General features: G+C 38.0%; 1 protein-coding gene across 7 annotated transcripts in view; it reads right to left on the bottom strand.

Annotated features, from left to right (window-relative positions):
- ZMYND11 (zinc finger, MYND-type containing 11) overlaps positions 1 to 25,318 on the bottom strand; it is a 109,891-nt gene that overhangs the window by 53,155 nt on the left and 31,418 nt on the right. For 5 of the 7 annotated variants that reach the window (XM_010585695.1, XM_010585680.1, XM_010585687.1 and 2 more), the window contains exon 2: positions 10,582 to 10,716. In XM_010585695.1, coding sequence (XP_010583997.1) covers positions 10,582 to 10,697 — 116 coding nt within the window. In that variant the 5' untranslated portion in view covers positions 10,698 to 10,716. Of the gene's footprint in view, positions 1 to 10,581; positions 10,717 to 13,398; positions 13,450 to 22,043; positions 22,129 to 25,318 lie in introns of those variants that run through there. The other 2 variants (XM_010585672.1, XM_010585664.1) reach the window with 2 other exon arrangements.

A 25,318-nucleotide genomic window follows, 5' to 3' on the forward strand; every position in this document is an offset into this window, starting at 1 on the left:
TCAATACTGGTTGTGACACAAAAAGTAAATTGGTTTGCTTTTAGTAATTAGAAATAAAGATAGCCTGTTATGTATTTTTCTGTGTAAACTTACACAACTTCAACACAAATATTAATAGAAGTATGGAGTACATGAGAATATTCATTAAAATGAAAATGGGGACAGTGATTTTCAAATCAGTTACACTCTCACCACTTTGCTTCTCAATATTTATACTGGAGTTCACAGTTTGCATGTATTTTCTAAGAAAAGTATTAAACATGGAACATTACAATTTTTATAGTAACACACTGTAAGGAGAGTTTAAATGAGTTTGCACTCATTAGCAAACATCAAACAAGGAGTACAGCTGTTGTTAATAACCATGTGTTTGTGCTGTTAATGTGAATCATTTTGTTTACCAGTCATACTCATGCTCAGCCCAGAGATGAATTCACCTACTGAATCAATGAAGAACACTGACCTTTGAGATAAAAAAAACTGCTTTACTAGCAATACCACATAAAAGCATTCTTAAAAGAAGGATTATTAAATAAGTAAAATTGATCAAGCAAAATTCATTAGAACATCTGAGCACCTATTTATTTTTTGTAGAATGAACTGTAGGAACTAGATGTGTATGCATTAATATTTCTGATCAAAGCAAATACACAAAAAGTTTAACCTCACCTCAACAAAATAGCCTTTTATGCTAAACCCCTACCAGCTTAACGGTTGCACAGCCAGCTACACCATCCTTTCCATTCCAAGTAGTCAGCATAAAGCAGGAAAAAAGGTGGCAAGGGTGGAGGAATTTCTGTCAGTCCTATGGTGAAGAGTTTTCTACACTAGGCACTGAATTAGTGTTATGACAGCCAGCACTGTGAAGCAGACCCAGCAATTCAGGTAGCAATGTTCTTTATCACATGGTGGGAGAGTGGCTCAGTACCAAGTTGAAGGAACAATTATCCCTAACACGTCACAAACAACACTGCTTAATATATCTAGACTTCTTTTTATGTATTTCTTTAACCAGTTTAATTAATGTGATTAGATACAATCGTTACACAAATTGAAGAAATTATCTATATCAACGAAAGAGCTTGATGCGAAAAAAAGGTAATTATTAATATGCATTATAAAGTCAGGATGACACTTTTACCAAATTACTAAATCAGAAATTTTAATTCTACTACTACTCAGAGTAAATGCAGCTAGGTTCTTTATAGCTTTTTTCCAAGAAATTTTGTAATTTTTTCCTGTCATCCCTGCTTCCACCCTCCTTAGTCAAAAATGTCTAAAAGCAGCTCTTAAAACAGACCATTAATACAAGCAATATTAGTTACATAATATCCAAAACAGAAAATCATGATGAACTCGCAAACAAAATAAGATTAAACACCATGTCCTGGTTTCAGCTGGGATAGAGTTAATTTTCTTTCTAGTAGCTGGTACAGTGCTATGTTTTGAGTTCAGTGTGCAAAGAATGTTGATAACACACTGATGTTTTCAATTGTTGCTAAGTAATGTTTAGTCTAAAGTCAAGGATTTTTCAGCTTCTCATGCCCAGCCAGCGAGAAAGCTGGAGGGGCACAAGAAGTTGGCACAGGACACAGCCAGGGCACCTGACCCAAACTGGTCAACGGGGTATTCCATACCATGGGACGTCCCACCTAGTATAGGAACTGGGGGGAGTGGGGGCAGGGGGATCGCCGCTCGGGGACTAACTGGGTGTCGATTGGCAGGGTGGTGAGCAATTGCACTACACATCATTTGTATATTCCAATCCTTTTATCATTACTGCTGTCACTTTATTAGTGTTATCATTAACATTATTAGTTTCTTATTTTTATATTCTATTAAACCGTTCTTATCTCAACCCATGAGTTTTACTTCTTTTCCCGATTTTCTCCCCCATCCCACTGGGTGGGGGGGGAGTGAGTGAGTGGCTGCGTGGTGCTTAGTTGCTGGCTGGGGTTAAACCACGACACACCATATGAAGAAACAGATAAAAGCTTTATGACAAATGTAGCTATCTACAGGTAACACAGGTGAAATTTAATGAACATATGCCATTGTGAACATTCCTTGTGCAATCAATGAGAATCTATCACTCCTTCTCAAGGGTCTTATAAAATATGACTTCTTTTCAACGTTTTTGTGAATCTGGATGTTAAAAATCCTCATTAGCTTGCTGAATATTACCCCACTGGTCAGGCTTAGTACAAATTTACAAGCAAAATTGTGTATCAGTTATGATGCAAAAGTTGGTGAGATTCCCTGTACTTTCTTGCATATATGCAGTTTTCAGTGTTCTGTTTATTACTTTACAGCATATAACTGAACTTTTGAAAATGTCCAAAAAATTTCAACCTGAATGCATCACTTAACCTCACTGTGAAGTCATCAGTATAAAAAAATAATGTATCAAACAAGTAAAATATTTTGGTGTCCATCGTATTTCTATGCAACATATTGCTATGCTTGTAACTGGTAGTTATGCACACATAATGCAGAGTTTTTATATATGACCAAAATAGTACTTTTACTAAAAATTTTGTTATTAGGGAGTCAAATGATCAGGTCTAGATTGCTTTTTGTTTTATTAATTTAAAGATTTTTAACCAAATTGATCAAAAATTGCTGAAAAAGCACAGAAGACTTTTTTTCCCCCCAGGATTATCTATGACTAAGTATTTACAAGCTTTAAAACTCTGGACTTAGTTCATTCTCTTGGTTTAACATAAAAATAGTGTTATGAAAACAGAAAAAACCCCATTGGTTTGGGGCTAAAAGAAGCAACTGAAGTTTATCATGGGAAAGAGAAGTAAAAGAAATAGAAAAGGAGATTCACTTAGTGGAATCAGACACAAAGTGCTTTGTCCTTGACTATAACAGAAAACACATAAAAAGGTATTTAAGAGTCTTCTACCCTATCACCACCTGGTGATGTGTTTCTGTGTTTGTTTTCTGTAATGCATAAATCTATAATTAAGCCAACCCAATACAAACTGAATTCAGTTTTCTCAGAGGTGAACACTCAACAGACAGGCTGCCACTAAAAGCAGCTATGTGGCCTGCTGAGGAAGTAGTATCCTGCTTCTTATTGTAGGACCTTGTACTCCACACTTTTGCTTACCCTTGCATAATTATGAACTACTATTACGCTACATGGCAGGGAAAAAAACTTCACTGTACTGTTCTTCCTCATCCTTTCCCAACTGGTAAATGTGAGCTTTCCTGAGCACCTCCTTTAATACTGACCTCTTCCACGACAGTACAACTGACCAGGTTTGATTAACATGTACCAGATTCTGAAGAGCCCGTTTTAATAACGCTATTTGCTTCACATGGTCACATTTAAAACATACATGAGGATGTAAAAATGTGGAAAATGAGCCAGTAACACTGGTTAAAAGTGAACTCAAGCAACCACTGCATTCTTCTGCATAATAGGAGGATGTTTTACTTCAAACAATTGTTTTCAGATAAGCCTACTCTCCAGTAACAAAAATACAGATATTTTAGGGGAATGGCTTGACAAAAGATAAGAAACCAACAGAGCAGAAAAACATTTCTAAGCTTTCCTTTCAGTCAAAGAAATATCAGGTGCTACAATACTACTGCTCTTGTAAAGTTAAACAACAGGATTACCTAGTTATAAATCCAGAGTCATCTGCTCTCCTAATCATTCCTACGGCTTACAATTTTGTTTATGCGTGACTATTTAGGTGCAACATGCAAAATACTAGGAAGATTTAAATTTCCATCAAAGGTACTATAAATAGTGACAGATTTTTTCTAACAAGTTTCTGAGCTTCGAAAAAGCAATACTGTAAGAATCTTGTTCTTTCATTTTTCTTGCCACTGCATTGCATATTCTTATTTATACTCTCTTGTGATTGTTCTCTACCCGTTCAAATTGCTCATTTTCTTATTTATACTCTCTTGTGATTGTTCTCTACCTGTTCAAATTGCTCATTCTCATCTTTGCTTTAATCAGTGCTTCTAGAAATTGTTTTCCGTTAAAGTAGACAGGCTAGAAAGAGAACAGCAAAAGAACTAAGGCAACAAAAACAGATTTATGGATGGGAGAGGCCCTTAACTTTAGCTGTTCTCAGAGATTGACTGGAGAAATTTCACAGAGTGATATTTGGAGAAGAAATCCCCCTCTTTGGACTAAATGTCAAACTAAGAGGGTCACATAGTCAATCTACAACTGCTAGAGACTCCACCTCAACTGTGGGAGCAGAGTATCTCATCATTTTACAGTAATCTTTCATACTGAGTAATTCTTTTCTGGCATGCTATCCCATCAATGCTGATTAATGTCAGTCCACGCAAAGCGAACAAGGGACTGACAAAGTCTACTCTATATAAGCTTTGGATCTGCTCGTTTCTCTCAGATGTTCTGATTTAGCTGCACTTACATTAGATTAGAATTTAACAAAAATGAGTCCACAGAACAAATGTGGGAAAAATGGTTATGACCATTTAGGGATGTAGTACTGGACCATCCCATTTGAAAGCCAATTAAAAAAGATGAGAGTCTTTGAACCTATTTAGGAAAAAAAAGACATTTTCTTGTATCACCAGTGTTGTAAAACAGCTTTCTGACTGATGAAACTGATAGTTTCAGTTTTGCCCTATTTGAAAACACCACAAATTCTCCAATTATAGCATATCAGTTTTATCCTAGATAATGGTCTTTCCATCAGCTCCATCCCCACAAAAGCTGGGATACCCTGTGGACTACGGTCACTCTTGGTTTCATTCCCAAACTAACTCATTCTCAGGCTCCATTCTGGAGAAGCCAGCTTGTTCCTCCTGGGAAAAAGGCAAAGCACATCCAAGAGGTTAGTTTGCTCCTGAAAGAGAACATGGATTGCTCCTGATAGAGAACCTTCTGCCAACGGCACTCCAACACTCATTCCAGCATGCTATGTGTCCTCAGATGCCTTCACATCATGTCCGATGGCAAACTATCATGCCTCTAGCATCAAGTTTCAAGAACAGCATTGCTGTGGGCTGTATTATTTTTGGTGCTTAGAACTGAAGAACCACACACACAGATAAAACAAACAAAAAATATGTTGGGGCCAAAGAAACACTCCATGAGCCAAAGGCAACGTGGTGTACTCACAGCATATCTGCTCCAAATGGTGCCAGGGCATTCCCTGCTACAGTACACAAAGACAGTACGGACACAGACTTTATAGGAGACAGGGAGAGAAGCCAGTCAACTAAATAAAACATCAAACACATCAAAGGGAGAGAGAAAAAATTATGAGGAAGTAAGTATGGAAGAAAATAATTATGTGTTGGTTCTTCACATTAGCCTTCATGGAATAGTTTAGAAACCAGAATAATTATCTGTTTACAATGACAAAATCTTGAAAGCAGTGAATAATAGTTCTAGAGCACCGTATTTGACAACTGGATATTTTAATAACAACTTAATAGATAATGCACTCTGAACTAATCATAAAGATCATGAAATGTTCATAAATTGCTACTGAGGAAACCCAATACCTTGTGAGAAAAAGGGTAATTATTTAATTAATAGTTAATTAAATCTTCGGAGTCCAATTACCTATAAGGGTATTATAAAGAAAACACTATAAAAGAAACTGGAAGACTGGAGTAGCCAAAGAAAGAGAACTTTAAAAACATGTCTGTACAGGAATACTTACAAATTTGCTATGCAACTGAATGTCAGTAATTTATCCTACCCATTTAAATATGCATGCCTTTTTTTCCAGTGTATTTTAAGGCATTTTATTCCATAGAATAAATTTTTGAGGTTACCCCAAATCCAAAACAGATGGAAGATAATGAGGAAAAAAGAGAAAGTCAAAGCATAATTATAATTTTGAACACACTTTTAGGGATGAACAATTTGTCAAGCTGCGCTCTTGACAGAGAATTCACAAGATATGGGAAGCCATTTCTCTGCTAGTGTTTACACCATAACTAATACCAATAATACTCACCTAAATAATTGATATATTAGGGTCAAATTGTTGCAACATCAAGTCTGGACAGAAAAATAAGTCACATTACTTGATAAATACCTCTTGGAAATATTTTGTTATTAAGTAATTTGGTAGTTCAGAAATGTTAGATATTTCTAGTAGTTAGATCTTAAATTATTATAATTCATTGACTTGAGATACACTATGACAATATAAGCCGGGTTAGGGTATTTATTTTGTGTAGCTTTACAGAAATGTTACCACTGCCTTCAAATGAGATTTACAGTTAAATAAAAATGCATTGAACACACTGAAGGCTATGTACAAAGATAGGAACTTATCTATATATTTTAAAGTTCTCGTCAAAAGGCAGTTTGCACTTTTAGTACTAATCCCTTTAAATTCACTACACTCTTACTTCTTCTTAGTATTGGTTTTCAATCCTTCATTTAGTTTTCAAGCTACTGAAAAATGCTTATCTCCAACCAATGGAAAGTACCTTTCCAACTATAATGTACCCACACACATAATCACTAAAATTGCAGAATCCCTTTATAATGATTTGTTGATTTTTTTTTTTTTTTTGAGACATCAAGTCTGTGCAGTGTGGTCTCTTCCCTACCAATGCTTTTATTTAAATATTTATATAATAGTCTAACTAACAGTATCATATTCTTACCATTTTTCCACACACACATGTTTAATTCCTTCAAAATTATATATCTTTCTTGTGTTTTTTAATACTTCTCTGCATGCAATGACTCTTCTAAAATAATGGAGAAAATGTCAGTAAGCTTACTAATTTCTTCAAGACTCTAACTTGCATATTCAAATTTTCTAGGTGACTCCTCAGTCTAAGACAGTTTTCAATCACTTTCTAAAAATGCATTTTTCTATTCTTGCTTTTCCCCCTCATCAATTTAAAAAGCAAAGCATACCTGATTTAGTCTACTTTTAATTAAAGGGCCTTTTTCCTTATAGGTTTTTCCTGATAATATTAGAAGTACCTTCTAGTGCTCTTGGCTCCTCCTACACTATCCTCCTACTCTTATGTTCTCTACAGAAAATGCGTGGCTAGTTCTATAGATTTTTATTGTATGCTTTCCATTGCCAGTATCTTCTGGAAGTCTTTCTTTACCCCAGATACTTTTTAACAATTACACATAAAGTGCACAGGTTACATTTTACATATTTTAATGTGTGATATATATTTGTCTTTTTTACATATTGAGTTGAAACAGTTAATAATCTATAAACTAAAAATGAATCCTCTTTTTATATTACCAACATTTCCTCTCTGGTCATAGAAAGTAAATGTTCCTTGATATGTACAGTAGCTTCTACTCAGCACCAGAAGATTAAGAAAAGCAAGAAGTAAATGAAATAAACAGGAATATGTTAGGAACAGGGAGACAACCATGCTGAGCTGCCAGTTAGGAGAAAAGCCAGCAAACAGGTTTGCCTAAAAGTAGCAAACCATCTGATGAAGAAAGCAACAATAAATTAACCTGCTGTTAAGGTGTTTAGACTAACAGGTCACAAAATATACAGGACAACTTGTCTCTAGCAACAAATGAACCCTCAAACTATGGCAAAGAGAAAATGAAATAAAAAAATCAAATAATGAATCATCTTTTCAACTTGTGAAGTTCTCTGAAAGTACACATTTGTCATCCACTATATGACACGGTAGGATGACTGTCACTTACCTTAAACATGTATTTATAAAAAAAGATTATCTTGCTGTTTTTCTGTATCCTTACTCACGAATAAGACATGCTTCCATGAATTTCATTGTCATTATTACTTGCAAATACTTGTAATATGCAAAGCCACTCTTTCAGTCAATGCCAAGAGGTAGTAACACTTCTAAAAAAAGTTACTAATCCAAGAATGAGAATCCTCCCTTTAGCTCCAACTATGTATATATGCTCATAATTTTCACTGTTTGGTATTGATCTTTCTTATTATTCATGTATTTGCCTACGTGCCCTGAAACCGATCTTTTAAGGAACTACAGTTGTACTTGACCACATGATCTTTGAGCGTGGAAGAATACATCTGTGCTGGTTTTGCCTGGGATAGAGTTAATTTTCTTCATAGCAGCTAGTATAGGGTGATGTTTGGGATTCTGCTGAAAACAGTGTTGATAATGCAGAGATGTTTTCATTATTGCTGAGCGGTGCTTACACAGAGCCAAGGCTTTTTCTGCTTCTCATCCCACCCCACCAGCGAGGAGGCTGGGGGGGCACAAGGAGTTGGGAGGGGACACAGCTGGGACAGCTGACCCCCACTGACCAAAGGGATACCCCAGACCATATGACATCATGCTCAGTATATAAAGCTGGGGGAAGAAGGAGGAAGTGGGGGGACATTCGGAGTGATGGCGTTTGTCTTCCCAAGTCACTGTTAGGTGTGATGGAGCCCTGCTGTCCTGGAGATGGCTGAACACCTGCCTGCTGATGGGAAGTAGTGAATGAATTCCTTGTTTTGCTTTGCTTGCATGCGTGGCTTCTGCTTTACCTATTAAACTGTCTCTATCTCAGCCCACAAGTTTTCTTACTTTTACCCTTCTGATTCTCTCCCCCATCCCACTGTGAGGGTGGTGAGTGAGCGGCTGTGTGGTGCTTAGTTGCCAGCTGGGGTTAAACCATGACAACATCAGCTGCTCAGTTTTCATCAGAAGAGATATTTTGATGCCCTGCTAATTTCAGAACTTTATTTTGAATATTATGTAATATGCATACTCATTTACTAAGTCATCTGTGTTTCTTCATCAATGAGTACTGTAAAGCAACTCAAAGTCTTTATCTTTTCCTTGTCAAAAGTTATCTCCTTAAAAATACCATATAATAGAAACTAGATCACTGTTCATCTCTCATGTCACTGATGTGCATGTAGAGCACTTACAACGTCCAAGCACTTTTTAGATTACTCTTCACTGCTAACACCTTGCACATCTTTCTCAAAGTACTAAGGCTGCCTGCATCTCTGTTTAGTCACTTATTTTTCTTCTGATTAGAGATGAGTCATACAATCTGGATCTAGACTGTTTTTTAAAAAATCAAACTACCCTTCAGTTACCAAGACCAGTACTTCTTTTTCTAGTATCTAATTACTTGTTTTCTCAACCTTGTTTGTAATGATAGGATTTGTCTTACCTAACTTTACCCAGCTAAATGTTGTTCGCACTATCTTAAAATAGGCATGTCTCGTAAGAGTGGGATGAATCCCCAGCTAGACATGCCTGTCTCCCTTTATTACATATAAAAAGAGCATAAACAGCTAACAAACTCAGCTAATACATGGCCTGGAGCAAGTAATTTTAAATGTTAAAATGGAAAGTGTATACCATTAGTTTACCCACTTGTCTCCTTGGAGACATGATGCAAATATATATGCGTTAAAGCATTCTGAAACTCAAGTGCAACCACAAAAATGAAATTCTGTAAAATACAATCTCCCTCTCAAGCCCACTTGGAACTCTATCTCTGGGAAAGTGCTTTTTGGTTTAACGGTGCGTTTTTCTTTGTTGTAGGAGCCAGCTACACACTAATTCATTTGGGACATCATCTTTTTTCTTTCTCCTGTTTATTGTTCACTGTGTTTGGAGAACATGACCTGTTACACTTCTTCCACTTACGAAACCATTTTTTTCCTGTCACTTCCATCCCACAGCTTCCAAACTCTGTCAGTAGACCATGTTATAATGATTTTCACTTCGTTAGTCACCTGCACTGTTTATAACTCTCCCCTTTAGTGGTCTCTGGCCTCATTATCAGTTCATGTTGGTTCTGGCAACTGAAGAGTTGCCAACTGGTTACTTTTGCTCCTTTAAATTATTCATATTGATTACTTTGACAAATGTGACGTACATGTTGGCCTGGAAATGCAGACAAAGCAGAGAAAGGCACAAAACCTCCCTCAGTTTTACTACAGTGGCTACCCCAAGTTATCTTAAAAGGTATTTTAATATTGTAGACCTTTTTACACATTGCCAGCTCCACAGAACAATGAATATATATTTCTCTGTGTATACAGCACCTAATATATCTTGAAGAATATTTTAATATTAACAATAGTATTAGGCATAGGTGGTAACCATATCATGTCTTCTTTAATAGCATCCTATGGCCATCTAAGCAAGTATGGCTTCTTATTTGTTTGAGCAACCTAACACTTCAGGTTTATCTTTGCCTTCTGGAAAAGAGTTCCTAACTGGCCTACCACATTTTCCTAAAGAATCAGATTATTTAAAGGTTTTATTGCCCCTTACTCCTTAACTGTTATATCTACTTCTTGTATTTTAACCAAGCTACCAAGTGGGTACAACTCTTACATGGTAAACTCAGTTCAAGTACTATAAATATTGCATACTTCCTACAGATGCTTATACAAAACAAATACAGGGTGAGTAAGACCTCAATTCAATGGATTAAGCTGCACTTTAGGATCTTTAGGTGCTCAGTTCTGTAAGGTTTTTTTTTATAATTAGATAATTAGTAACACAGAAATGCATGTAACTGTTTCACAGTGTCTCACAATATTTACTGTCTCTCCTTCCCAGGGCTTTTAATAGCATCAACCTTCCCCCTCATCAAGACTTTTTTTGGAACGAATCACTTACTTTGTAATACGGTCAATGTTAGCAATTTGCTTCTGGTTCCGGATTATTTCTATAGCTGCCCAAAGATGCTGGATAGCCTTTGTATCTGCCTGTCGTCTCTTCGTTAAGCGTGCCATGACCTGTTTACTTGATCAGCTGCAGCCAATAAAAAAAAAAAAATATACCAAAAAGTTAATCATGAATTATGAAATGGATTACATGATGATCATATTGCAATAAATATGATTACAAGGAAAATTTTGTTAACCTATAGCAATTCAATTTGTATACAGCAGCATGTTTTCTTATGCTTAAAGAGCAGTAAAAAACAACAAAAAAAGTAGTTTAAAAGAACCCATTTCACATCACATAATCTATACAGAAGACAAAAGGTGAACAGTAAAAATTATCAAATCAATAGCAAACAACTTAACTGGTTACGAAAAGTCACTTAGTTCACATCTCAGTTCTTAAAATTTGGTAAAAAGCAGAAGCTACCCTAGCCTGAAGCTTCCACAGCCTCCTGCATTACCCGAAACCCTTAAAAAGGGCAAGTGGTGCTTGACTACATCGCACGGTGTAAGCATGAACCCTGGCACAGAGAAAAAGCTGGACCCACAGTTTAGTATACAATACAGTTCTCAGAGTATTACTTTCATATTTTTATCATTTACAAATATTTTTAAAAATCCATTCTATGAGCAGAAATGAGAAGTATATTTTCATGGATGATAAATATTTAAAAAAATACTTTGGAGCAATTCCATTTTCTGTAACATGCTAAAACCCAACAGGACCAGAGTGCTTCTGATGGCATTTACCCATCTAATCAACCCTGAACGGGAACATAATGAGCATCTGGCTTTGTTTACAAATTTTCCAAAAGCTCGAGGCAATGAGTACAGATAAGCCATAAATCGCCTACAGCTCTACTACAAGCACAGAATCCCTTTTTAAAAGCTTAACGATGCATTTTGATCACTAAATAACTTTCTTCCAATGCCACCACTTTCTCAACGAAAAAAATGACTGATTTATGACTGCTACCAAGGTCTATAATTTATTTTAGAGCTCTGTCCTCAAAATGAACTCTGTGGTATGCACGTGGATATTTGTAGCTAGCAGAATATTAACTTCAGTAACCCCAAATAATATAAAAAATGCAAAAACATTACACCATCTGTGCAATGTTAAAGATAGGAATTTAAGTATTAAAAGTGTCCCTCCTCTCAAACTCAGAAAAATTAAACAGATTTGAGTATTCCATCAGTTGCAGCAATGTAATTTTCAAGTCCATGGGACCTACAGATACTTGTCAAAGAGGGCTGTCAAGTTTCAGATCCAGTATTAGCTCAGCAACGCTCACTCACTCTACAGGTGTAATGAAATGAAGTGCAACGTTCTATTATTAAGGAGAAGAAATGATTTAACAGCATTGTACTTAACATTACATAGCCCATTAAAAAAAAAAAAGAGCAAAAAAGATGATGTGAAGTGATATGTGCACATCCAGGTGCATGAGGCACCTCTCTCTGGCTGCTGGAGATAGCAAGGAAGGGCAGAACAGAGCGGCGCTCACGGAGACACGGCATAGTCACACATTGACCCCACAGTTCCGCTTTAGAAATCTCTTCCCACTGGGATTTAAAGTAAGGGCAACTGAGTGGATCTCCCAGTAAAGAAAGGCCAAGAATACATTTTTGAGGGAAGGGTAAGAGGCAATATGACAGATATACAGCTAAGAGTGACAGCCAGCAGATAGCATCGCCAAAGAATAATTCAGAGAAAGAAAGCCTCTGTTGGGAATAGTGGTAAAAGACACTGCATCCCTGTGAGCTCCTTTGCATTCATTTCACAGAACATGAGGCCATTACAAGTAAAAAAAAAAACCCTCCTAGTTTGTAAGAGAAACATATGATTATTTGTAGAATTTAACTCTTAAGGAAAATAGACCTGTAAAACACAAAAAAAAGGTTAGACACTATCATGAAAAAGGACAATCTTTACAGTCCTATTATCTTAGCATAGAAATCCTCTCGTAACACATAACTGACTGAAAGTGCAATAGTTCTTTTTATTCTAGCCCTCTACAAACTATCTGCTTTAAAAGCTGTCAGCTGATATGGCAGTCAACAGGCCGGACACGGAGCCTCTTACGCAGTATCACGTCCACATGCGAGGATCAAGGAGGAAACACTCATCCTTCTCGACCCTGATATCAGTGTGAAACAACAGACTAGTTCTCAGTTCATTTTGTTACAAACGAAGTGGGTCCTGTTATCCCAACTACTTTAAAAATAACCGTTATTTTTGGCAGCCTGGCACACGGCTGCCTGCGTGAGAGCCGCTCTCAGCGTGCCTGGCAGAGGAGGAAGGAGCTGGTTTTCTCTCACACCCCTGTGACGCCTGGGCCTCAGGGCCCCAGCACAGGGCAGGGCCTCAGGGAACCCATCTGCTGCCTCAGCGTGGCCCCATGTGCCCACTGTGCAGCCGAAGGAAAGGCTGACCTTTGGGGCTAAGGACTTCCCTCTTGTGTCTCCAGGGTGGGAGAAGCAGCCCACGTCCAAGACAGGGAGAGGGAGAGTGAAGGATCACTGTAATTACGAGTTCCTGAAGCCCTGTGGTTGCAGAGCTGCACCTAAGATGGCTGCCAGCGGGCAGAGGAAGACCTCTCCCTGCAAAGGCCCTACGGGCTCCCCGTTTCCTCTGGAGTGCGCTTTTGGAACAAATTTCCCGACCACCGCCCTGCCCCATCCTTATCGCGCTTTATTGGCTTGGAGTGTGCAAACGCTATGCCCTGTGCCATGGCTAACTCCAACCCACAGTACAGGCACACACCTGCCAGGCCCCAACCATACAGGGAGGTGACTCGATGGGACCAGACTGGACCTGGATGGAAGGAACTGCGCCAAAATGCTCTGGTGTGGATCGCCGCCAGAACTGCTCCCTCCTGGCTGGTCCCCTGCTCCCCACCACTGCTCAGACGGGCACAGCCATGGCTCTTCCCCCGTCTGTCTGGAAATAAAAGCAGTAGGAATTCTGATACGTGGGGCACAGCAATCACACGTGTTCTGTTCTGTTGGGGTTTTTTTTTGGTAAGATATAATAATTTTAGCAGCTGTTCTGCCTTCAGAGAATGTATGTTTCATTTTTATAGCTTTGGTTTACTATTTAAGGGCATTTTTCTTAAACTTGAGACTTGACACTCCACTATTTAAATAGCAGTTCTTATACACCACACTTCCAAAAATACAAAAATAGATTATTTTTTTTCTCCCAAAAAAGCCCAGACCACTTTAGCATTATTTTCATCTTTTAATTGCACGGTGTAGAAGAAATATAAAGCCTTTTTGCATTAAAGAAAAAGATTAAAAGATTGTGGCATATTTCTTGCTGTTCATTGCAGTCACTCTTCCTCCATGCTAAAACTAACCACAACCGTCTACTCCCTGCATTCCTGCAAAAATATAAGCAGTTTTCTATATTATTATAAAATCTTAAAGATAACTTTTATCAGACTGTAAATAGTTCATAAAATGCTTTGGAGTGCTACTTCCAAGCAACAGAAAATGCTCCCAGTGCTTCAACATGCACAACTTATTCATGCAAACAATAGTTTAAAGTTTAATGGGAGACACATTAGATTCTTAAATCCATATTTATCACTCCTGATTATTTGCTTATGTGTGGGTGCACACACAAACACACACAAGAGAACAAGCATAAACATCCAGTGCGTGTGAGTGTGTGCAAGAATCTACGTCTTAGAGATTAAATACTGAAAGAGGCTGATTCATCCATGCAGTGTTTTAAAGAAGATAGAATTGCAGAGACTCTTTAAAAACCACAATACTGAAATGTACATTTACGTATACATGCTTGAAGGTGTTTCTCATCGCCCTCTTTCATTATAGCATTCATTTCAATATCCTGGGAAAAAAACCTAAAAGCTGAAGTAAACATTAATTTCCCACTTGTGATTTGCTAGCCATCATGCTTGTTTAGCTACGGTATCCCCTGTCCATACAAAATTATTTACTTCATGCCATTTCTGTCACATTCTGCTAGCAAGTTTATGGTAGGATGCAGCTTCTTGGAGAAAGGTTGGCAACCAAAAGACGGCTAAAAATCTAAAAATTTATATCAGCAGGATGTGTCTTAGGTTTTGTAGACCTCCGTGGGACATGCAGAATATAAGGAGGATTCTCCTAACAAAGGAAGTTTTGTATGGCTGACGTGCTAGTTCACACTCTTCCATCACACACTCACTCACACAGGGCCCAAAGCAAATAATTCATCTTCTCAATTTTCAACTCTCTAACAGTTCCTCCGTGCAATCTGAGCAAGGTTTTACTATATTTTATATTTTAAATCCCTCTTGAATGTCCTATGTACAACATTTCGAACAGTATACCACTTTATTGTACACAACTTTCCTCACGAGCTAAATGTTACCCACATTTCTTACAGGCAGGCTCAACAAGCTGTGCTTTATCTTGTGAATACACACAGCATGGGTTATCTTCTCAAAGCCCATAGCAAAGCATGCATTGCCATGCGGTGGCAATGTTACAGCAGTGGCAAACCAGACTTACTGTCAAAACAGCAAGGCTATTAGTCGTTAGACACAGACTTGGCCAAATCAAATGCTGTACAGCTGTCTGTTGCATTAATACTGGATACGGAAATCTGCACTGCAAGTCAAAATAAACAAAAATCACCTTGCAGCATGTCTAGGGATTTAGCTCAAGGAACCTCCTGACCTGCTGCTTGCATTCAATTTAGCAGATACTATCAGGTACTAAGTTTAGCTAGAAACTCTCCCTACAGACAGAAACAACTGAAAGGTAGTCAAATCTTGCCATTCTTTAGCTATTAAATACCATCGTCCAAGCAAAATATGGTGCTTCTGAAAATTTAACTAATGAATTGGACTTTGCACTGAAGCAGACGGTGTTGCAGTTGGGTGCTGCTGCTCTGATGGGAGCTGCTAATTAAGAGCTGACAAGTAGTAGCTTGTTAAATCTTCTGTTCGTACTTCACTGTAAGTGAGGCTACCTGTGGCGCTCGTCCCTTTCAGTGCAAAGTCAAACAGGTTAAACTTCATCCCTCCGATTAGCCACCATTTGGCTGAGATTTGGTATGCAGTTAATTGCAATGGAAAGGCAGTTTAAGAAGTTGATCCTTGCCACTACTCAGCTGCTAGTTTCTGCCTTTCTGCAATCCCTGGGGTTTGCTATTGTTTCTTCCACACTACACAGTGAAAAGATTTCAGACTCAACAGAAGGAAGAAGCTAGGCTCACTCCTAGTTTTTGTGGCTTTCATGTTGTGAGACTGGCTCTGACTTTGGGTGGTTAGGAAACTTGAACATGGGCTTAGCTTCGTATTTATATGCACATTATAATATGGGCTCTAGTACTTCTTAAAGTGTAACTTTTTATAGTAAGCATAAAACTGTATATATCAGCAGTACAAGCAGTTCCAAATGTTGAGTGCTTTCTTCTTGTATTAAATAGGAGTCTCCTATTAAAGTCCAGATTACAAATTTGCAAGTAGAGTTTGGGTCCCTGGACTTTATACAGGTCTTTGTTGTACTGTGAATTTCTGCAAGTTTATAGTTCACAATTTAAACTGCTGTTAAAACGTATCTTTCATTACCTGTTTAGTGGCAGGGTAAACTCTTTAGTCTTCCCCTCCTAAAGCAACTGAGAGCAAAAGTGGTAACCACCCTATTTTTACATCTGGAAGGTGCACGTGAAAAAGCTTTGACTGAGCAGCAGTGAAGGTCATGCATGGGGGGAAAAACAAGAGAAAGTTTAACTTCAGGTCTGCCTTGCAGATCTAGCGATCTGAAAGTGTGGGAAGTAGCTGCTAGGGTGAGGACAAAACTTTTGGCAAGAGTAATCCCACATTTTGCTTATGACTTATTTGTATTCCTGAGCATGCACTATTATGAGCATAACCTGGGATTAGCTGGGCACCTGGTAGCAGGACATCCTCTTTTGCAAGTGTGCAGGTTGTCAGAAGTAAAGATTTTGCATACAAAGAAATTTTCAAATGTTTAAGAATAAGCAAATGTTTTGGTATCATTAGATATTTATTCTGGACTTAATCCCAATCCACTAAAATCAACAAATGCCTTTCTGCTCACTTTCCAGGGTTTTGGAGTAAACTTCCAAATGCTGACTGCTCTTCCACATCCTCACAATGAAAAGCTTAAGGAGGTGTTCAATGATGTTAGTGAAGCTGAAAGATGTAACAAAGGCTTGTGGCTGAAATAGGCAAAATTTCTTTGTTAATTAAACTGAACTCAGAAAATTAGACTATAAATTAATAAAAGCTACTGAATTCTTCAGTGTGCCTTTTTGTATTAAGAGATTAGTTCAAGCTGTAATGCTGTCATTTTGGAAGTTATTAAACTACAGAAGATTTTTGGATGTTGAATGTGTGTCATTCCTAATGAAAATCTTTTCATTTCACTGTTAGATTAAGGTGTACACAGTCTATTCAAAAGAGATGTTTATTAGCATAATTACCCTAAATATTTCACATGTGCAAGTGAAATAATTGTGCTGTTATGCACAACCACACCTTTTGCATTTCCTGATTGCTAGGTTTGTAACCTTGACGTCATGCAACTTTTTGAGTGAGGTTTTGCATAGCTCCATAAAGTGCAGTACAGACAGAAAACAGGACTATATGAATACAAAACTGTAGTTCTGCTTCTTTCTCTCTGCAATTTAAATTTTTTTCCAACTTCAGCACACAGAACAAGAAAGCTTTTGCTATTACTTGGTGCCATTCCAAGATGGCAGTTAGCCACTGTAGAAATCAGAGCCAAGGACAGTACAGAATTAAAGGCCCCAAGAATACTTTTACTACACATATGTGTAAGCTCTATTTTAATCCCTGATATTGCATTTACTTCATTTGTATTGTATTTCATTCAAAATGATTAAGTAAGTGTCCTTCACTGAGGCTAAGGCATATGATACTTGAATTTTAAGCTCAGACATTCTGAATCATTAGTATACAAAGAGTAGAACTCTCTTTCTTTTTCTTCTGAAACCAAACCTGGAGTTTCTTGTTTAATTAACTCACCCTGCTAGAGAGAACTTGACACAAATCTTGAGGCACCATCCCAAAAGAGAATTTCTAAGAAAGTGTAAGTCACTGTAAACAGAGTATAATAAAACCTGAGATGAAGTACCAACAACAGCTGCTAAGGAAGAATAATAGCCATACAACCCAAACAAAAGCTGTCAAAGTGGTTCTGTTTGCTACCTAATACAAACACATGTACTGGGCTAAAATGTAATCCTCTATTCTCCTGCCCCTCCAGCCAACCCCAGACTGGAATTTCACAGACAATAGCAAATGCCATCCCAAAAATTGGAAGGAAACTATCCTTTGTTCCTGTCTGGCAGATATCACTGAATAAAACTTTATCTAGCAAAGTAAGTGTGGAGAAGAACACAGCTGCCAAAGAAAGTACTATAGTCAAAAGGGCTGAAAGCGAAGAGCCAAATTGGTTACTAGCAATGTAGCTACACCAACTTCTTTAAGTTCACTACTTTTTGGTTTTTTAACAGCCGTTGTGTTTTACTCCAGGTAATGTGCCTAGGTAAGCTGAAGCATATAATATATTTTCTGCTAAAGATTTGTCTCAATACAATTTTTCATGTGTAGAGGCTCCACATTAATCTTTTAAAATAAGCAGTATTTTTCTTAATAGTTCAACTTTTAATAGGTATTAAATACATGAAGAATATTTTTTTTTTATAGCTTGTATCAAAATTAACAGTTACATAGGAACATCAAGAACCACAGAAGTTTTTGTTTACATGAGAAAATCATGGTTCAAAGCTGCGCCACGGGAGGTTTAGACTGGACATTAGGAAGCATTTCTTTACAGAGAGGGTGGTCAGACACTGGAACAGGCTTCCTAGAGAGGTGGTTGATGCCCCATGCCTGTCAGAGTCCAAGAGGCATTTAGACATTGCCCTTAATAACCTGCTTTAACTTTTGGTCAGCAATGAATTGATCAGGCAGTTGGACTAGATGATCATTGTCGGTCCCTTCCAACCGCAAATTCTATACTATTCTATTCTACCACTGAAAATGCATATACCGTTAATGCATTTAGCAAACTTCTGAATGAACACAATTTCAATTAAAAAACAATTTAGTGTGGTTTGGCTAAGGCTTAGTTAATGAAATCAAGCTACACTAAATCAAAAGTTTCCACAATGGAGCTTGCACTAGTATAAATTGCTTTAAGAAATACGGTTCTTATAAAGTGATGCAAGCTTCTCCTGAAGATAAGCTTTAGCTACCATAGTAACAAAGCCCCTTATTTCCAGGATGATGATACACTAGTATTAAACAGCCTTTAAGTTGTTCATCTCCAGAAGACTACTCATCTTTGTTCAAAGGAATTTTCTATGGAAAAGACGGTCAAACACGACTAACTTCAACATCACTAAATAATAGATGGCTCATATGAGGTGTAGAAGATCATCCTACACACTTCTTGTCCCCTGTCATGACTGAAAAATAGCAAGTTCTCATCAGATTTGCTTACTTGGGGAGTTATCAAAAATACTACTAGCACCCAAATTGCTATCAGCGACACTCTGGCTCCCCTGTATGAATGCACAGATGCACAGACACACAGGCAAGTTACACACACCTGCCTTGATATAAGAGGCTTGAACTAACACGTTTTACCTTCCATTTGCCACAGACTAAGAGCATGAAAGGGGTCAGTTACAGAAGATTAAGTGACACGTGGAGACAGGATCATGTTCTGAACCCATGCTTGCATGCCTATACAGGCCTTCTGTGGTTTAACTACACCCACTACCAAATTCCGTATTTCCCGAAGCAGCCTAAAGCTAAACCATGGAAAGATGCTCAAGGAGAATCCATAGAAGGAGTTAATGTCTGATGAACAGTCTGAGCTATTTCCCCATGTAGACAAGCCCTTAGTAAATAGATGCTTCCTGTCCATTCGCTTGGCTGTAGCAAGCAGAGATGATTAATGCAGCTATGCATCCTGACAGGCTTCAACGCTCACTTGGTCGTAAAAGGGGAAAAATCATGGCCAAAGAAGGCTGATGGTGAGGGCTGGAATTTCAGTTTGGATGATAAATAGATGCCACTTTGATTCTGCAGCTCTCTCTAATAAAAGTGAGAGGTGGAAGACATCTTAGAAGGTGCTAAGAAATGTAAATGAGAAGAGTAGCTCTTTCTCTGAAAGCAAGCTTTTGATCATCATCTTCCTTTCTGTTCTGAAAGCTAAGGAGCTTGGTTATTCTGTAAGCCTCAACTGAACTGATGCAATACATTTCTTCTCTGTCAGTTAAATAAGCTATGATGACATAAATAAATAAATGATTCTTCATGGTATAGTAGCAGGGAACGTAATTCCACATAAAGTCAGTTTCACACTAAACAATGAGAAAGATACATTTTCCAGGTCAAAGAACTAGGAATGTATGGAAAAGCACTAAATCATGAAAAAAGGTAAATTCATTGCAGATTACTTAAGCTACATGGTAAAATAAGGAGTTGATATTCACTTTTTGCAGTGTAACATGAGATTCCAAATTGCTGTTTTTTCATCTTTTTCTCTGAACTACACACAACTGACAGTATCTTTAAAGTACAAATTGTGATTCTGCTGCTAGCAACAGGACTTAAACCTTAGATGTTTGTAAAAACTATTCCTCTACCAGGCTGCATTTTTATTGACAAAAGGCAGCTGAATCAATTTTTGTTGCTCCTTAACAAAAATGAAGACTGCCTGAACGTGTTTCTTTCAAAGCTATTCTCTTTGGCCTCTCCCTCTCTATAAATAAAAACACAACTACACGACTTCTAGAACTGCTCAGATATTTAATTATTTGAAAGCCAGTGTGTTATGCAGACATGATCACTTTTCTCCAGAAGTCAGGCCATGAGCAACGTTAACCCAGAGTAGACTTTGTCAACAGTCATCTCAAGGACAGCTGACACTATATAAAGAAAACAAGTGCAATTCTGAAATAACTAACGTTTTCAAACTGAAGCTCCTCCAAGCCCAAAATGCCTGGGCTCACCCTTGGAAACCTTCAGAAATACGCTCAGAACTTACAGAGTTAAAATACATTGATCTGTAATGCAGGTAAGATGAGCCAAAGATAAACACTGCCAAAGCTTACAGGCTTTTACAGCATTAATCAAAAGAAACTTTAAGGCAGGGAGAGGATCAAATTGTAAAATCTGAGCTTTAGATCCTGCTTCTGAAATTCAAGGCAAATGTAAGAAATAACGGACCTGAAAGTTTCACGCAACACTCCCCCAGCTGTGGGACAGTTCATCAAAACAAGAGCAACAGAAAGAATAATATGTTGTAGAACTGGAAGCCTTTCCCCAAGTCCTCACCTCGCTTGGTTTTCTTCTCTCTGTTTTTTAGACAGTGTTATTTCCTAGGTTGGGCACAGCCATCTGGCTTAACAGTACACTCTGAAGTATATTTGGAGCGTATGCTCTCTCCTTCATAGGCAGTACCCAAACTCACTAATTATATGCATTCCAATAAAGCTTTCCTCTCATCCTACCCCAAACCAAGTCTATCATCACTCCTTAGTGAAGCCTTAATCCCTATGCATTTCAAAGGTCTGTTTTGATTTTTTTTTTTCCATTGACATTTCAAATTTTTTTTATACCGCAAAAGCAGGTAATTTATTTTGTTTGCACTTTCTTACTTCAGATTGCCCTCGGCTCTCCCCCTAAAATGTTCATGTCTGGACAAGGACAACGCTTGCTTAGAGGACACTTACAGACATGTGAGAACAGCAGTTTTGATGAAAAACGGTGTACAGTGATAAGCAACTGCATTCATACTAGACACATCCTTAAGTGGAAAACAGCTGAGTATAATCATGACCCTTTTTATCTTTGCTGCAAAAGTTGATTAATGTAAAGTGGAAAAATGATAAAAAGTAAGTTTCAAACCCACAAACTTTTTATAAAGGGAAACTTTAAAAGCCAAAAAATTATTCAAGAAATAAGGATCTTCCAAAGAAACTGGTCAGGTGATGAAAATATGTTGCCATTACTTCAGATAAGAGCAGTTTCTCAGCAAACCTGGTTAACAGCTGACATCAAGAAAACTTTGTCCTACCATTGCAGGTTAGCATTTCCTTCCTGTAAGTTGTTTAAAAGAGACAGGAGTGAGGACAGGAAGAATATACCACTTAATTTTCTAACCAGCTCTTGGTGTGGCTGATGGTGTGGGGGAGGTTGGCAAATGGGCTTTTCTGGCATAGAATTTTTTCCCAATACCATACGTGCTATCTTGGATTGCAGTCTCAAATTTGTTGAGCTGTTTCTTTCAAGGATCTTGGTGGGAGCTCTAGTGTGATCTCTTTTGATACATTTTCTATTACCTATGACTTTCAGATGCTTCCAACTCTTATTTCTCATGTTCTCTTACCTGAAGCCAACTTACGACATGTCTTTATTTTTTAATGCAGAGAATTCTTCTCAAGGCTTTTCCAGGACCAGTTGCGGGTGAACTGAATTATGCACTTCTTTGATACTGAAAATCCCTTTCGCATCAGCATGATTTTTGCATTTTATATGTGCTCCGTATTACTTCTATGGGAAAGTTACTACTTTGACCAATGGTTCACTATTAAATTCACACACACATCCATGGCATATGCTAGAGCTACAGGTCAGAGAGACAAAAGACCCCTCTGCAGCTCTGGGAGATTACGATACTTCTCACTTGCAAAATGATGTTCTGCTTCTCCTCTGGCAGGTGCATCTGAAACCTGTTTCTTCAAGCGCTGATGATGATGGTGATGACATAGAGCAGATTACAAAGGTCATTCAGGGAGGAAATTACTTCCTGAACACTCAAGAGCTCTTCCTGCTGTATCATTATCTAGGGGTGAGGTTTATTAAAGGCAACAGGACCATACTGTTCTCTTCTCAGCCATTTCCTTCAGACACAGAAACACAGGATTAATAATTTTGTCAGCTGAAGCAGGACTTCATTTTTCAGATTATTTCAGTTATTCTACTGCCAACGTTTGGCTGGGTTTTATTTTACTCTTTTAACCTGAATGCAGATGAATGAGCCAGAGCTCTGACACAGAGACTTAGCACTATAGGGTGAGGAAAATTGATGGAAGTGCAGGACGTAACTGAATAGCATGCCATCCCTGTGGCTACCAGCAGAAGTTAAAGCCCAGGAAAATTAACTAATCCTACTACCAACCTAACATAAATTTCAGAAAATGTCTTCCACGAAATACAGCCTCCTGCTGTGATTTCTGCAAAAATCTTTTCTGCCTAACCCAAAGAAAATGAACTGCAAGTGTCATAACATTATGGTGTTATAACAAAGGGCAAGCCTGTTGACTTGAAGCTTGGATTTACAATACAATATTCCACAGGAAATAGAGGAAATAAAATGCTAGAGTTCTGGCAGTCTTTCCAGTCAGTATCTTATTTTGTCATGTGGTGTTCTTTCAACCTAGGCAGAAGACCTGAAGTCCACTGTGCTGCTGAAGCACCTGCCTGGAACAAGTCCAGTTGTGATGCCTGATGCTGAATGAAGCGTTTAACTCTGGGCTACTTCACCAAGCACTAGAAACCACCTGAAGCACAGTCTAACACTTAGTCATCCTCTTAAGCTGCTCCCTGTCCTACAGAACTGAATCCAAAGTGGAAATGGAGAGGTTAATTTGTTCATGACAGAGTTTTTGAAGCTGGATTACCAAATTGCTTGATATCAGACAGCTACTCCTTAGGAAAGTGGTTATTTCCTTGCAGGGGTGTAACTTTTATTCTCACGTAAGTCAAATCCATTAATTATGAAAACCAAGTCTAAATTTGGGAAGACTTCATAATAGCAGTGATTTCCTTACAGGCTTATATTGATTTAAAGAATCTAACACAATAGTTTTATTAACTATTAAGTAGGTATTCTTTATTGGCAGTGCTGGATGCACGGGGGATCGGGATCGTTCCACCTATCGTGCACACCATCGGGTTTAATTGTGCAGGTTAAGTACATGTTCTACATACATATTCACTAGATTTCTGAGAAATGTTATACATATTCATTAGTTTTCTGGGAAACTATTAGCATATGTAAATGTCCTTTACGCAGGCGCATTGAAGGTCTCTGGTGGTCTTCAGGAGTCCTCTGACAGCTCCTTCTTGCTCATCACTCGCAAGTACCAGTCTCTGACAGGCTTAATCCTTGACAAACACCAGTCCTTGGTATGTAAAGTTACAGAGGGACAATCATCAAGCAATAACCAGTTCGTTCTCTGTATCAATATACATGTTTCTTTTTGATACGTGCTAAAATTCATTCTAAAATGGTTTGGAGTGTGCTCAGCCCCTATTTCTATTTCACTTGTTCATACCTGTTTCATAAAAGTTTAAGTTAATTTTTCATTTTGCTTTCTTGGGTATGACACGACATAAAGCAAGACTATGAGAGCTTCTTTTACTTTGAGGAGCAAGGTTTCTTTGTTTCAGTGATGCCAAGGCCGCAGTGGGTGCCCACAGTCAGTGACCAATGCCTTGTTCTACCCTATACCATGAAATCTGAGATGTTTTTCACTGTTTTCACCTCCATTAACAGAAACAGAATGTGTCTGTCCAAGTGATGACATATGCTGAAGAAAAAACATAGGGAATCCTGAACTGGTCATTTTAAAGTGAAGAAAGACCATAGTATTGTTTTTAGCTGTTTCACATCTTTCTTCCAGTGCTAAGAGATTCTGACTTTTACCACCTTCTTTCTGTTGAAGATAGTCTGCTATTTTATTTTTAGACATGAGATTTCCTACCAAAACCAAGTGTGGGTTTACAATCTTCGCTGAGCTCCAACAACAGGAAAAAACCCTCCTTGGGGGACACTTTTCAGGCAGGGTTTGTCTGAGGCTGCTGCCACGAAAGTGGTCACTTGTGGTTCAAAGCACTAGTTTAAACTGACCGCAAGAAATTTTACTCCCCAGTCTAGCAGCATGGTTGTTAAACCAGACACTGTCCTGTCTTTGTTAGGGCTCATGCTCTTTCTGCAGCCTTCGAGCATAACTGTTTTGGTGTGCTAAAGAAGACACTGACATTCATGTCAGTCTCTGGATTGCAGCTTCTGAGTTTATGACAGATGGGAAACCAACAGAGGAGTTAAAATCCTGTGAATCCACACACAGATTATAGCCAGTAGCCATCTGGCTGGGGATCTACATAATACCACGAGAGGATGACACAAAAAAAAAAAAAGACAAAAAAAAGGCGGTTACATTTGCACTTCCATTTCTCTTCCCCTTCTTTGTGCTTCCTGGTTTGAATATACTTAATAATCGCATTACAAATAATCTTTCAACTACTTCATTCGGGTTAAACAACTACAGTATTTTCTTACTAGCACTTTCCACACAGAAAAATAAATTCAGCGTTAGGCAAAAAGTCTAACACATGACAACATACAGCGTTTGTCTATGGTAGGTAACAGCCAAACAAGCAGCATTTAACAAAAGTGTAAGCATTTGAGGAGAAAACAGAGGATGGAAAGCACCAAGAAACCCCATTCAGCAGCACTGCCAGTTGATCTATAAAAACAATTCAAGGCAGAAGTTGTAGCACAGGGCCCCTGAAGTATAATTACTTGGGAAAAAAATGTGGCAAACAAAAGTTACCTAACCTGTTCAGAGAAGAAAGCAGCTATTTATCCCCAAAATG

This window comes from Haliaeetus leucocephalus, unplaced genomic scaffold (assembly GCF_000737465.1).
Source record: "Haliaeetus leucocephalus isolate CR32 unplaced genomic scaffold, Haliaeetus_leucocephalus-4.0 Scaffold0, whole genome shotgun sequence".
Taxonomy (NCBI): domain Eukaryota; kingdom Metazoa; phylum Chordata; class Aves; order Accipitriformes; family Accipitridae; genus Haliaeetus; species Haliaeetus leucocephalus.